This window comes from Silurus meridionalis, chromosome 11 (assembly GCF_014805685.1).
Source record: "Silurus meridionalis isolate SWU-2019-XX chromosome 11, ASM1480568v1, whole genome shotgun sequence".
Classification (NCBI taxonomy): domain Eukaryota; kingdom Metazoa; phylum Chordata; class Actinopteri; order Siluriformes; family Siluridae; genus Silurus; species Silurus meridionalis.
The window spans coordinates 11,947,700-11,963,492 of record NC_060894.1 but is presented as its reverse complement, the minus strand read 5'-3'; the positions used below and the strand labels follow the sequence as shown (position 1 = coordinate 11,963,492).

Below are 15,793 nucleotides of genomic sequence, written 5' to 3'. Positions count from 1 at the left end.
TATAAATAACTTTACAAATAGAACTGTGGTGTATTTTATTAGCATGATTAAATATTTATTATACAACATCACTTCTAGCAGAACATTTGATCTCAGCCGAATACAATTTTTGTTAAAATTAAATATTTTTAAGTAAAAACCTGTGCTTTGCTAATATTAAGTGCTTGCATGTCTGTGTATATAAGCTTGAGGAGAGTGAGGCACGACGTTTAGAGGCCGAGAGTGTGCAGAAAACTCTTTCCATGGAGCTGGAGAATGCACAGCTTGAGCTGGAAAACATATGCAAACAGAAGAGCTTGGTGAGAAATGTTTTGATTAAAACATATAGAGAAAACATGTAAAATGCCCTTTCACTAAACACTTTTTCTTGTGTGTTAGGTGGATGAACAGTTAACTCAGCTGCAATATGAGAAGACTGACTTCCTAAAGAGGCTGGAGGAAGACCAAGAGGATCTCAATGAGCTTATGAAAAAACACAAAGCCCTTATTGCTCAGGTGTTTGTGTAAATGTACAATGCATATGAACTTATTTATTGGTATATGTCTGAACCATGTTTATTGAAAGTCATAAGTGAAATGCAACAGCAGTGTTATTTGTTTGTGTCCTTAGTCTTCTAGTGACATCACTCAAATACGGGAGTTGCAGGCAGAGTTGGAAGAAGTAAAGAAGGAAAGACAGAGTCTACAGGAGCAGGTTAGATTTGACATGGTATTCAGGAATAAATAAATATGGACATTGTGTCTTTTGCTGAGCCAGGAATTTAAAACATCATAAATGATTTCTGTTTGTGAGAAGACTGATAGACCCTAAAAAATGGTAAATCGGTTTGGAATTTAGCCCCCTGGCAGGTTTATAACAAACATCTATTATGAAACTGTATTTCGATGCTGTTTATCTTTACTATGCAATGACAATAGAGTTGTATCCATCTTATCTATCTGTTTTGTTCCACCTAATATCTGTTTACCCACGGTTCTAAATCCCTTAGCTGCAAACCAGTGCAGTGCACTTACAGTTCCTGGAGTCTTCAACAGTGTCCCGAAGTATTGTGAGCAAGCAAGAGGCACGTGTATGTGACTTGGAGAACAAGCTGGAGTTCCAGAGAGGCCAGGTCAAGAGATTTGAGGTTGGAAGAGATGAAAAGCCTTGCCTTTTGATCAGCTTGTTATATTGCCAATATTTGTAACATATATTATCAGAATATAAAACAACAAGTACCCTTAAATGTTCTTTAGTTTGTCAAATTGGATAAAGATATATCAATTAACCACCCATAAGTAATTATGCATGTAAGAGTGCAGTTATACTTTGTTTGCTTTTTTTTTTGGCCTACACCTCCATGTACACTGTAATAACTTTTTTACTGATGCGTTTTTATGTGTATAGGTTCTAGTTCTGCGTCTGAGGGACAGCGTGGTGAGGATGGGTGAGGAGCTGGAGCAGTCTGCTCAGGCTGAGGCAAGAGAGCGAGAGAACTCACATTACTACCAGCAGAGGCTAGAAGACATGAAACTAGAGATGGAGGATCTAAGCCTTAGAGAGCAGGAGAGCAGCCGTCGGCGCATGGAGCTGGTAGACACTCACTATCTCTCTCTCACACACAAACAAACTCTCGCAAGGAATTTTGTCATGTCTTTTCCACAACGATTGATTCTGACTCAAGGTTTTGCAAGGACATAGGTCAAACATCTTGATGCTTAAGTTATTTGTACAAGTCAAACTTTAAGATTGCCAGGTTTGACTAGATCCTGCAAAACAAAAGAGAATTAAGTTTTTTTGGACAAATGTAGCCATTTTTTGTTTTGTTGTGAAATTCAATTACATATCAATAACATACATTACTTAATTTGCTTTGAGCCATTGTGTCCATTGTGAAAAGCGCTATAGATATAAATAAATTAAAATAAGCAGAAATGTGCAAATTAATCACTAAAATAAAAATATCTAAAATGAGATATGAATGAGAAAATAGCAAGCATCAGATAAACTATATGGCTTTCAAAATGACTTACACTCTGATTATTTGACATCTTATAAAATATTTCTTGATTTAGCATGATATATAATTTAGATTTAGAAAGTGAAAATGTCATATCTGTGACTGACTGGAAGTTTATGTAAAATATTTTACTGGGGACTTCTAAATCCCCATTAAATATGGCTGCCATTGCAGCATACCACAATATCACAGATACTGTAGCACCTTTAGCTAATAGTTCTTTACCACCAGATAGGATTTATGTAACTGTAGTAGTCATATTTGTTCATATATCTTTCATGCTACTAGTCCCGTTCCTAATGCCTGTTAAACATGTGCAAATGGTTTAGCGACAAATGTCTTTTCAAAATCGGCTTAATGAGATGGTTCTAGAGAAATATTGCTTCTGCCTGTCATTACACTTTACCTCTCTATACTGCTTGTAAGCAAGGAATATTATTATGCTAAAATGATATTGAGTCCTTGAGAGTATACAAAATTACATATAATTCAATTTAACTTCTATTCATTCAAAAATTGACATTGATCCAAAGCAGCTTTACAGATTTAAATAGATTATGAATATAATGTTTACATTTTTTTAATCATTAGATATGTGTATCCCTATTAAACAAGCCAATTGCAACAGTGGCAAGGAAAAACTCTTTGATATAGTAAAAGGAAAAAAAACCTTGAGGAACCCATCCTTATCTGGGTGATACAAAATGTCCATTCTTTATAGTTTCACTGATTGAAACTTGAATGCAAAAACTGTGTTTACAATCAGCATCCAGACATCCCAGTTCACTAAAACACTATATCCATCCAGATCTGCTCTTTTACCTAAGAAAACAATTATTTACTAAAGGCTTGACTAAACAAAGGTTTCCAATCTAGACATAAACAATCAAATTTTTCCCCAGTCCTAATCTCTAAATGGAAGGCTGTTCTATAACCGTGGGTCATTGAGAAAGCTCTGCCCCCTCCTGTAGTCTTCACTATTCAATTTACCAACAAATTGCCCGCACCATTTGTTCAAAGTTGGCGTGGCAGATCATAATCGACCAAAAAACTTGCTTAGGTACTGGGAAGCGAGACAATTCAGTATTTTGTCAGCAGCAGTATTTTATATTTAATACATGATTTCATTTGGAGCCAATTAAGGGTGGATATGATGATGTGGTCATCACCCCTTTTTACATAATTATTCATATTTAAACATGAGAAAGGAAGCATTTACATGAGAGCAGCTAAAGGTATGTAATATAATTTGACCTTTGTGTTAAAAATTAAATGCATGTCTATTCATGCCTATTACATTACATTCAGCTAGGAGAGAATTACAGAATTACATAATATGCTGCATATACTGATCATATATTTGCAACCACACACACACGCATAGACACATTGTGATGCTCTCCTGGTTATTGGAGAAGGAAAAGGAGGGGCCACTCATGGAGGTGCAGTTGTCATGGAGATGTGAGGAGTGGAAAGAGACTTCTTGTATCAATAACCTTGAGGAGACAAAAGGAATGAATCATAGGCAGATTGTATCTGGTCAGGAGGCTGAAGCCAGAGTTGGAGAATGAATTATGAAAATAACCAAATTATAATACTTAAATATTCTTACAATGTAAATATTGCCAAAACCAAACTTTACTTTTATAAGCTGTAAACAAAGTTTTTTTTTTAGGTTTAAAGGAAAAAAAAAAATTGTTTTAGTAAAGTAAAGAAAATTAATAAAAAAATTATTTCCTGACCTCTTTCCAGGAAATGCAAGTAGAGGAGCTCAGTGCAGTGAGCCAGACTCTACAAGCTGACCTGGAGACATCAATCCGGCGTATCGCTGATCTACAGGCTGCCCTGGAGGAGGAGGAGTCAAGTGATGAAAGTGACACAGAAAGGTATGACCTTTATAGGGCTTATGTTGATACAGTGATGGAAACAAAAAATTTCCTTATTATTTAGAAATATTGTCACTGCTTTTTCCTTTGGTTAGCATAAACTTATATAAATCATATCCTGTTTTGTCATGCTTTTCTTAGATTTAGAGACCCTCTGTTCAGCCCTAACACTACACTTTCCATCTCTCTCTCTTGCTACACAGTGTACAGACTGCTGTGGAGTCCTTCTCTAGAAGAAGAGAAATGTATGCATTCCCTTGCCCTCCTGTATTCTCCCCTGTTCTATGTGTGGGCATGATGGCATGGATGTGGGTTTTGGGATACAGGATCTTCTTGTGCAGCATGGATTAACTTCATCCGAAATCCTGCTGGTGCTCAGCTGAAGCTGTGCTTTATCTTTAAACAGCATACAGCAGCACTTGTTCTATACATAATAGCTATTTTTCTTTTACACTGCTGTTTGGAGCAAAAAAGACCATAGTATAAATATGTTGGCCCCCATTTCCCAAAAGCTTTAGAGTGGTAGTATAAACATTATGTATATAAACAAACACACCAGATATTGACTGGTTTTCAGGCCCCCCAGACCCCCAATACAGTAAAACAGCACATTTTAGACTGGTGTTTTAATGTGGCCAGCTAAAAGCACACCTGTGCAATAATCATGCTGTCTAATCAGCATCTTGATATGCCACATCTGTGAAGTGGATGGAATATCTCAGCAAAGGAGAAGTGCTCACTAACACATTTAGACAGATTTGTGAACAATATTTGAGAGAAATAGGTATTTTGTGAACACAGAAAAGTCTTAGATCTTTGAGTTTAGCGCCTGAAAAATAGGGGCAAAAACAAAAGTATTGCGTTTATAATTTTGTTTATACATTATACACGCACACACACGCACACACATATATATATATATATATATATATATATATATATATATGCTGTCAAAATGAACGTATAAGTAATTTATTAACACACAATTTATGCACATTTCTATTTGAATATTTTTATAAAAAATAGTAAAAAAAAATTAAGCTAAATTAAAACCTTCAACGCAACACACATTTATTCACGTCATTTGTTTATTCAGATATAAAAATAATAAACTCCACCAAAAGAATTTTTAATTACTACACATTTGTTTTACTGATGCACAAAATCTGCTATAATGCACACAACTGGCAATTAAATCCGTCCATATTGAAACATAGCAAAAGTTCAGTTTGGTGTCCTGATGATTTACATAATTTTAAAAAGTCAAGTCAAGTTTATTTCTATAGCGCTTTTCACAACAGACATTGTCTCAAAGCAGCTTTACAGAAATCAACAGTCAAGGTGAATGGTGTGCATTTATCATTGATGAGCAAGCTGTGGTGACTGTGGCAAGGAAAAACTCCCTTAGATGTTATGAGGAAGAAACCTTGAGAGGAACCAGACTCAAAAGGGGAACCCATCCTCATTTGGGTGACATTGACAGCCCTAATTTTATTATATAGAATGTAAGTGACAGGATGGTGATAAAGTAGTAAAACCGGGTGGCTTCTACTGAGGACAGAAGGATGTTTTATTTATACACTTAACAGCCTGTTGCAGCTTTATTTTTTCTTTTAGCACCTGCACATACAGCAGTCTCTCCTGGTAAGAACAACAAAATTTAACTTGCTCAATATTTGAAATAATAAATCAGGTTGGATCAGCTAATAAAATGGCACATTAACTTATCATGAAAAACAAACAAAAACAAACATTGTTATGGTGTTGACCACTTCAACTCCAGGATATTTGGCTTTTGGCAGGCTTTAACACGATCTTTTCTGTGAGCACAACATTAATGAATCTGCTCCATGCTCACTGAGTCATGCAGAGAGACTTCTAATAATGACAGTGGTCCAAAGATAAAGAGTCTCTGTTAACGAGCCCACGTTTTGGTACATGTGTATATGTACAGCTGAGTGTATCACTATGAACATCAAAGGCAATAATCACAGACAGAGCATGTGTATGTTGGCACACGTGTGCTGAAATAAATTATCAATACTGGGTTTGTACAGTAAACTAGCAGTTCCTGTTTGATGGAAAAGTTTTGAAAAATTTGAATCAAAGGGCTCCAAATAACACCAGGTTCTTGTGACAGGGACAATGCATCCAGTGTAGGCTCCAGCATTGGTACAGAGGACACTGCTAAGGGCATTCAGCACTGGCTGGGGGTGCCACGTGGGGGTCATAAGGTTTGCGGAAGTCGAGGTTCTTCATATGCTGGAAGCACCACTGGCAGACAGTCAGTTACAGACAAAATGAGCACCTACAGCTTCAGGTAATTACCACAAAGCAAAACTCAACATTAAATTAAGAGAAATAAATTATCATTTGCTTTATTTATTTTTTTACATTATTTAATAAAAAAATTGAATGACCATTTGTATATTACCAGATCATGTTCTCAGGAACTGGAGGATGACGTTACTGAAAGCGCTAGAATTCTGCCTAGGGCGTCATCCTCAACAGCATTATCTGAACTACTGGAGGGCTTACGGAAAAAGCGGGCTGGGTGGGATAAAAGTTCAGAGGTGAATGAAGGCAGTACAGTATCACTACCTATTTACCAGCCCACAGCAGCCTCCAGCCTGCGTCGCCGAGCCATCAATCTGTCCCAAGACACAAGTGAGAGCATGGAGGAAACAGTGCGTCCTGGCATCCTGAAAGTTCCCAGCCCTTTGCTGCCACGTGCTTCTAGCCTGCGTTCCCTGTCCGAATCCACAACATCCACCTCCTCATCCACATCCACTATGAGCAAGGCAAATCGCTTTGGCTCGTGTGATTTAGTTACAGCTCAGCCATCATCCTTGCAAATCTCCAACCTCTCTATCCCAGAGGAAAGGGATGAGGTTCCAGGTGCCTCACCTGGCCATGGCACTCATCCACAAGTCCGCAACAGGCTGTTTATGGCTTTGACTAGTGAAAGTGGTGAAGAGGCAATGCTTGGGTCAGAGCCACTTGTCTTTCAGAATCGGCATCTACTAGGAAATCCTGAAACAGACAAAGAAAGCAATTGTGGGGACACCAACTCTGACATTGTCCCAGCCATTCGTAGATCACAGTCTGTAAGCAGCATAGCAAGTAGCAGCTCCAGAGGGGGTCAGCGTCGCACCCTAAGTGTTCACTTTGGAGAGCTGCCACCCTCCAGGTCACTGTGCAAGGATTCCGATTCAGACTCTTCTGATTCCGAAGGCTCTCAGCACCGAATAGGACCACAAGAAAAAAGGCTGGAAGCTGAAGGAAGCGAAGGAGATATAAATTCAGTGATGAAAAAGTATCTGAGGAAAGCTGAGGTTGACTAAAATGTAAGAAATTGGGTGAAAACTGTTCATGGTTTTGTTACAAATTTAAAGAGGCAGTGTATAGTCACAAATCTACCTTTTAAAACAATTTCTTTGACTAGATAATGAACGAAAATGTTCAACATTTTTTAGCTACCCCAAATGCAAATCAACCACATTATTGAAGGTGAAAACATTCTGCATTTTCAAAACCATACACATGAATAAAGGATTTGAATGAGAAATGTTGTTTGAATTGACTAGGAAATGTTCGTTTTTCTAGGTCATAAACCTATTTTTAAAACAATCAATGTGTTTTTAGGTTCTATATGTTTCACCAAGTTTAAGTGTTAAGCAGTCTAATTAATAACCTAAACACATTCTCTGGAGCCGTTAGTATCCATAAAAGCTGATCTAACAAGATTGTTAGATCAGCATTAGCTAAAATGGACCCTTTAATTATGTATCCCATGCATAAGTGGGCTGGTTCAAGGTCTACAGTCATGTGACTTGTGAGAATCAGCATTGACAGCAACATTCAGAAACAATTTATAAAAATAAAAAAAGGGAGGCAAGGCTGATTTTGCAGTAAATGTTTATTTTTTTTTAATAATCTATGGATTTTGTTTGGGGGGTTAGGGTTAACCAAGATTTACTCAGTTTTTGTTCCATATTCTGTACCTTGTGTAAAACCATTTACTTTACCACATGATTACATTGGAACTGAATTACAGAATGGGTAAATTCAAATGTTCGCATCTCCAGTACAATTACAGTATTAAATTTTGGGTTAAAAAAATAAAATAAACCACCACAACCCTATGACACACAATTACTCCTACTACTACCCCTGGGAGGATTTAATCAAATCAACTCTTTGCATTATTTATTTTGCTGTGCATCACCAAGTGCAAATCAGCTGTGCAGCCACGGTACTTAACATGGCATATACAAGTATGAAGAAAAGCAGGGTCTGGGGGGGAAAAAAAAAAAAAAAAAAAAAAATTGAGCTTAAGTTAAACTTGAATTAGTGTTTTTTTTTTTTTTTTTTTTAAAGGGGGAATTTACATTCTTGCCCATTACAGGTTTCAAATATTGTTGAAGGGCAGCAGCTAAAATGCTAGTTTCATTTGCCACCATCTTTTATAATACCCTCCATTTAAAAAAAAAAAAGCATGTAGTGAGCTGTAGATTAGACATGCATCTGGCTCAAACTAAAGGATGTTTTTGTATATACTGTTTCACTACAAACTACGGCAGGGGTGCACAAGTCTTTGTGGAACAGATCTTTTTAAACCTTAATAGTTTAGATATAGCTAGCTACATTCAATTCCCTTTATTAAATGTAAGCCAATTGTTCAAAATAATTCATATAGGTTAACATTTGCTCCAGTAAGCTGAAGACAGTTTATAACACTGCACTTTAAAACTCACCCGCCTCACTAAATACCAAGATTAGATTAATTTCATCCAGTCTCTTCATGTCTGACAAACAGGAAACATTTCTTTTGCAATTTTATTACTAAAAGCCAGTATTTAGTTGCAGTGCAAGACAAGCATAAGCATTTCAAAGTGTGCACACCAAAAGGCCTTTTTTTTTTTTTTTTACAACTGCAGTGTAAATAAAGCGTGCTACAGACTATGGTGCTACGAATTAACTAGTATTGAAACAGTCCTGTTAAAGCTTTTCACTTGTGCTTGGTCAAACCTTTGCAGCCAATGGCTTTCTACCCCTTCCTTTTCCCTGGGGGAAGAAAGAAAGCTGTTAATGTTAATCATTTTTAGATAAGTAAAGCTTATCATTTTAATCTTACCTTTTTAGGGGGATTATTTTCACCTTCTGAAGCATCACTATATACACACAAATTTAGAGATCAGTGAAAGAGAATGTTCATTATTAAATAAAAGAATAGCGCTCTAGAGCTTACCCCTCATCTTCCCCTTTTTCTGGCTTCTTTCTCTTTAAAAGAACATTTAGACCTTTAGATCAGAATAATAAAAATCAGGTTAAATAAATGCAAACATTAAATGTTTGGGCTTACTTTGCCAGCACCATTTTTTGTAACTTTCTTCACAGGTGACTCTTCAATATCTTCTTCCTCTTCCTCTACCTCCTCCTCCATCTCATCCTCCATTTCTTCATCCGAATAGTCTTCCACTAAAAGAGTATCTGGTCAAAGCTACTGTTCAACCTGACAAAAGGCATTGTTTATAAAAAATAAAATAAATAAAATAAAAATAAAAAAAAAAAAAAAAAAAAAACTCACAGGCTACATGTTCTGCCCCAACAAATACAGGGCCTGAGCCATGTTTGAGCCGAAAGGTCACAGGCGGGTGCAAGTCTAAGCCAGACAAGTTGACCTGCCCAACATTGAGAGATCAATTCATGGTCTTCATGAGCAAATAAATAGTAGACAGCATAGAGAAGAAAAAACCTTCACTCACTGTAGGCATTGACTTGGCATGTAGAGTTGCAATAGGCACACCTTTGGCATTGTCATCCTCCACAGTGACCAATTCAACAATGTTAAACTCATCTTTTGCATTGTAGCCCAAGCACATCTGAGACATTTAATATAATGGTTTTAATTTAATCATATGAACACAAGTAAATAATGCTAATTTTATTGTTAAAGAGCTTACAGTTCTTAATGCAAGCTGGTGCTGATGATTTGTGTCATCAGTCTTGAAAGACTCTTGCTGGTTTGACTCATTTAGTTCACAGCCTAAATTAAGAACAAGCAGGTTCAGTTACAAAAATATTCTACCAAATGTAGGGGAACAAAATTTTCAGGGGGAAATCACCTACCCCATAGTGTTGACAGAGGTTTTTCTGATTTGCTCATCTTCTGACGGATCTTAATCTGACTGACCTGAAAACGTAAAAAGTAACATTAAAAGCTTTGTTTAATTCAGCCTTTAACTTGGGAGTTACTTGCTTACAAGAAAGAAAATCAACCTTTCAAACAATCAGAAGACATACAAAGAAAAGATTACAACCCCTTTTGTTTTTTTAAAGCGTGTTCTTAATGTGGAGCAGGTGTGATTAATTAAGTTGTAATTGTCTTAAAGATATAAGCAGTTATTTCAAGCGTGTATGTTGCAAACATTTTCATAAAAAAAAATTTCTTTTCACTCACTGGTACATTGTATTGACACATACAATGAAGTAAATTCTGTTGGATAATTCTTGTAATATATATACCCTCATCCCAACTTTAATTCATTTCAATCTAATCAGTCAGTCATGTGGCTGCAGGACAAAGATACAAGTCAAGAGTTCCAGTTAACATTCACATCAAACATCAGAATGGGGAAATATTTTAATCTTTCTGATCACACATTACTTTGAAACTATTTGTTTCACTTCTTTTGCTCACATAAAAACTGGGTGGCAAGTGGCTATTAATGAGGAAAGTGCCCTTTTATCAATAGAACATAATTATATGTAGAACAAAAGATGTTTAGTCTAAGAATTAACCAATGACCAAATGTTTGAAGAAACCAGACCATCACATTAATATAAAGTTTTGCCTCTTTGCTTATTTGTGTGTTAAAGTTTATCCTGCATTTGTGAAAGAATCATTTATATATCTTTTTTAACATTCCATTCCATATGTAGTCTCCATTTGCTATTATAAAAACCTAAATTTTTCTTGGAAGTGTAAATAGATAGTCTACCAAACTGGTCGACCAGCTAAGAATTCTTTTTTCAGATGCTCAAATTAGGGGGCGACACAGAAGGTCATCCATCTCCATATAACTCTGTCCTGTACATCTATTTCTTTTAAATGATCCACTTGCATGTCTTCCCTCACCACATCCATTAACATCCTCCGTAGTCTTCCTCTTTTCTTTCTGCCTGGTAGCTCCATCCTCAGCATTCTTCTACCGATATACCCCGTGTCCCTCCTTTACACATGTCCAAACAATCTCAATCGCACCTCCCTCACCTTGTCTCCAAAATGTCCCTTTAATCAACTAATTTCTATTTCTGTCCATCCTCGTCACTCCCAAGAAAAATTTAAAAATCTTCAACTTGGCCACCTCCAGCTCTACCTACAGTCTTTTTGTCAATGCCACTGTCTCTAAACCATACAGTACAACAAAGCAGGTCTCACCACAGTCCTATAATCTTTCCCTTTCACTCTTGCAGATACTCTTCTATCACAAATCACTCCTGTCACTCTTTTCCACCCACTCCACCCTGCCTGCACTCTTTTCTTCACTTCTTTAACACACTCTCATTTGCTTTGCACTGTTGACCCCAGGTACCTAAACTTATCCACCCTTTCTCCCTGCAACCGCACCACTCCACTGCCCTCCCTTTCATTCCCCTTCTCTCTAGCACATACCTCCACCTCTCCAGGCTCTTCTCAACCTGCTCCGTACTCTTACCGCAAATCACAATATCATCCGCAAATATCATAGTCCATGGAGACTCCTGTCTGACCTTGTCTGGCCAACCGGTCCATCACCACTGCAAACAGGAAAGGGCTCAGAGCCGATCTAGATGCAGTCCAATCTCCACCTTGAACAAGTCTGTCATTCCTACTGCACACTTCACTGCTGTCACACTGTCCTCATACATGTCCTGCACCACCCTCACATACTTCTCTAACACCTGACTTCCTCATACAGTGCCACAACTCCTCTCGGCACCCTGTCGAGCGCTTTCTCTAAATCCACAAACACACAATGCAACTCCTTCTGACCTTCTCTACACTTCTCCATCTACATTCTCAAATCAAATAATGTGTCTGTACTGCTCTTCCTCGGCATTAAACCATACTGTTGTTTACAGATGGTCACCTCTTCTCTCAGCCTGGCTTCCACTACTCTTTCCCATAACCTCCTACTCTTTCCCATAACCTCACAAATGATCAACATAATTCGTCTGTAGTTACTGCAGGTCTGCACATCTCTCTTACTCTTAAAAACCAGTACCAGCTAGGTACTAGCTAAGTCCTAGGTACACTCTCCACCACTTCATCTAACTCACTCCAGAGTTTTTCCTTCTCCTCCATCTTGCAACCCACTTGTGGAACATAAGCACTGATGACATTTATCATCACCAATTCAGCGTCACGTTCATCACCCTATCAAAAACTCTCTTCACCTCCACTATACTCTTACTCTACTCTTCCTTCAGAATCACCCCTACACCATTTTTCTTTTCATCCACACAATGATAAAACAGTTAAAACCCACCTCCAATGTTCCTGGCCTTACTTCCTTTCCACTTGGTCTCCTGAACACATAACATATCTACCTTTCTTCTCTTCATCATATCAGATTCCTCTCTCCCTTTACCAGTTATAGTGCCAACATTTAAAGTACCCAACTCTAACCTTTACTCTCCTCCACGTCTTCATTTCCTGCCGTCTCTTTAGACTTCTTCCTCCTCTCCTTCTCTTCCTTTTGCCCTGTTGGCTAACAATTACCTGTGGCAGTCGGTGGTAACCCGGGCCTCGACCGATCCGGTATGAAATTCTGATTAGTGATCCACATATTTGATTTGGCACATGTTTTGCAATGGATGCCCTTCCTAACGCAATCCTTCTCATCTCATCTCTCGGTGGAACCTAACCAACTAACTAATGACATAACCAACATGTAAAATATTATTATTTTTGTAAGAGTGGCCCTGGTAATGTAATCGATTTGAAAACACTCAATGTTTTAGCCACAAATGTACTTTTATGCTAATAAATAAATAATGTCACCACATGGGTTCACTTACTGGATTACAGGGAGAAGAGAATACACACTGAGATTGTGACCCCAGCTCCACTGGATACCACAGCCCAGTTCCTTTCTGTCTTTTTCATCAAAAGATAAAGGATTAAAAGGTTGGCAAGAAGGGGAGGATATCTAGGACTGGTTCAAAGAGATTTCAGCTAGTGCCATTTAGCTCATTTTAAATCCCGACTTAAAGAGTGTCATATATGGTGGCTATATTCTTAGACTGTGAAAGGCTTTTCATCTGTGCAGAGAAATGTTTGATTTGTAAAAAGGATTGTCAGGATTGTGTTGTTTGAATGTGTTTTATGCGTTTGAGGAACTATTTAAGCAAAGTAACTGAAACATACAGGTGTTTAGAACAATATTACTCTGAATTTTTTTTAAAGGTGTGCCCTGGTGTGTCATGGCATTATTTTTCTAAATGTGAATCCTCAAGATTCAGTGTTGACTGCTGATGCTCGGCCACGCTGCCAGCTAAACTCATACAGAAAGCTTTGCTGGTTAATGTTCACATGTAAGTCATTCTCAGATGTCTTCATTTCCCTGTTTATTTATGTCTGTAAATATACTCTATTTTAAAAAATAACAGCATGCTGCATTTTACCAAGCTGTTTTGTTAAACGTTTCTAATAAATAATCTAGAAATATGAACAATTTTATATATATATATATTGCAAAATAGCAGGGTGTTCAAATACTTATATATATATATATATATATATATATATATATATATATATATATATATATATATATATATATATATATATATATATATATATATATATATATATATATATATATATATATATATATATATATATATATATATATATATATATATATATATATATATATATATATATATATATATATATATATATATATATATATATATATATATATACACAGTGAGGAAAATAAGTATTTGAACACCCTGCTATTTTGCAAGTTCTCCCACTTAGAAATCATGTAGGGGTTCGGAAATTGTCATCGTAGGTGCATGTCCACTGTGAGAGACATAATCTTTAAAAAAAATCCAGAAATCACAATATATGATTTTTAAACTATTTATTTGTATGATACAGCTGCAAATAAGTATTTGAACACCTGTCTATCAGCTAGAATTCTGACCCTCAAAGACCTGTTAGTCTGCCTTTAAAATGTCCACCTCCACTACATTTATTATCCTGAATTAGATGCACCTGTTTGAGGTCGTTAGCTGCATAAAGACACCTGTCCACCCCATACAATCAGTAAGAATCCAACTACTAACCTGGCCAAGACCAAAGAGCTGTCCAAAGACACTAGAGACAAAATTGTACACCTCCACAAGGCTGGAAAGGGCTACGGGGAAATTGCCAAGCAGCTTGGTGAAAAAAGGTCCACTGTTGGAGCAATCATTAGAAAATGGAAGAAGCTAAACATGACTGTCAATCTCCCTTGGACTGGGGCTCCATGCAAGATCTCACCTCGTGGGGTCTCAATGATCTTAAGGAAGGTGAGAAATCAGCCCAGAACTACACGGGAGGAGCTGGTCAATGACCTGAAAAGAGCTGGGACCACCATTTCCAAGGTTACTGTTGGTAATACACTAAGACGTCATGGTTTAAAATCATGCATGGCACGGAAGGTTCCCCTGCTTAAACCAGCACATGTCTTAAGTTTGCCAATGACCATTTGGATGATCCGGAGGAGTCATGGGAGAAAGTCATGTGGTCAGATGAGACCAAAATAGATCTTTTGGGTCATAATTCCACTAAACGTGTTTGGAGGAAGAAGAATGATGAGTACCATCCCAAGAACACCATCCCTACTGTGAAGCATGGGGGTGGTAGCATCATGCTTTGGGGGTGTTTTTCTGCACATGGGACAGGGCGACTGCACTGTATTAAGGAGAGGATGACCGGGGCCATGTATTGCTAGATTTTGGAGAACAACCTCCTTCCCTCAGTTATAGCATTGAAGATGGGTCGAGGCTGGGTCTTCCAACATGACAATGACCCGAAGCAAACAGCCAGGATAACCAAGGAGTGGCTCTGTAAGAAGCATATCAAGGTTCTGCCGTGGCCTTAACTCAAATCTTTGGAGGGCGCTCTAACTGTTTTTCAGCGACAGGCCAGAAACCTGACTGATCTAGAGAAGATCTGTGTGGAGGAGTGGGCCAAAATCTCTCCTGCAGTGTGTGCAAACCTGGTGAAAAACTACAGGAAACGTTTGACCTCTGTAATTGCAAACAAAGGCTACTGTACCAAATATTAACATCGACTTTCTCAGGTGTTCAAATACTTATTTGCAGCTGTATCATACAAATAAATAGTTTAAAAATCATACAATGTGATTTCTGGAATTTTTTTTTTTTTAGATTATGTCTCTCACAGTAGACATGCACCTACGATGACAATTTCAGACCCCTCCATGATTTCTAAGTGGGAGAACTTGCAAAATAGCAGGGTGTTCAAATACTTCTTTTCCTTACTGTATACCTCAGTGGCATATATCAGAGGTGGATTAACTGAAGTCCCCACTGAAGGCCCAGGTACCAAATGCACGGCCCGCCACTGATTATATATATAAAATTTAGAACCAAATTTATAAACAGTCCCAGCACATTGTTCCATTCATACATATATTCAATAATGTCTAATAACTTTACAAGGAACATTTACAAGGAACATCCCCATATGCTCATCTTCATGTTTCACTGTGGGAATGAAGTTATTGGGATCATTTGTAAAACTCTTTTACAAAAATTATTGTCATTTGTGAGCTTTGATTTCTCTAAATGAAAGGAATTGTATTGCATTACATTGCTTATTATTTCCTGTGTAACTGCAGT

General features: G+C 37.4%; 2 protein-coding genes across 4 annotated transcripts in view; one reads left to right on the top strand and one right to left on the bottom strand.

The window, feature by feature from the left end:
• LOC124393548 (unconventional myosin-XVIIIb-like) overlaps nucleotides 1-7,454 on the top strand; it is a 47,025-nt gene extending 39,571 nt beyond the window's left edge. For 2 of the 3 annotated variants that reach the window (XM_046861452.1, XM_046861449.1), the window contains exons 35-44: nucleotides 186-299; nucleotides 379-495; nucleotides 611-694; nucleotides 990-1,127; nucleotides 1,388-1,573; nucleotides 3,753-3,886; nucleotides 4,090-4,131; nucleotides 5,504-5,530; nucleotides 6,027-6,206; nucleotides 6,324-7,454. In XM_046861452.1, coding sequence (XP_046717408.1) covers nucleotides 186-299; nucleotides 379-495; nucleotides 611-694; nucleotides 990-1,127; nucleotides 1,388-1,573; nucleotides 3,753-3,886; nucleotides 4,090-4,131; nucleotides 5,504-5,530; nucleotides 6,027-6,206; nucleotides 6,324-7,230 — 1,929 coding nt within the window. In that variant the 3' untranslated portion in view covers nucleotides 7,231-7,454. The remainder of the gene's footprint in view (nucleotides 1-185; nucleotides 300-378; nucleotides 496-610; nucleotides 695-989; nucleotides 1,128-1,387; nucleotides 1,574-3,752; nucleotides 3,887-4,089; nucleotides 4,132-5,503; nucleotides 5,531-6,026; nucleotides 6,207-6,323) is intronic. The other variant, XM_046861451.1, reaches the window with a different exon arrangement.
• A 1,253-nt stretch (nucleotides 7,455-8,707) lies between these two features.
• npm2b (nucleophosmin/nucleoplasmin, 2b) lies at nucleotides 8,708-10,187 on the bottom strand. Its single transcript, XM_046861453.1, has 9 exons — nucleotides 10,169-10,187; nucleotides 10,019-10,082; nucleotides 9,853-9,935; nucleotides 9,655-9,771; nucleotides 9,477-9,570; nucleotides 9,252-9,367; nucleotides 9,138-9,169; nucleotides 9,024-9,060; nucleotides 8,708-8,953 (listed from the first exon to the last, which is right to left on the bottom strand). The coding sequence occupies exons 2-9, from the start codon at nucleotides 10,053-10,055 to the stop codon at nucleotides 8,912-8,914; spliced, it is 558 nt and encodes a 185-aa protein (XP_046717409.1). The 5' UTR covers nucleotides 10,056-10,082; nucleotides 10,169-10,187; the 3' UTR covers nucleotides 8,708-8,911.
• Nucleotides 10,188-15,793: the final 5,606 nt, after the last annotated feature.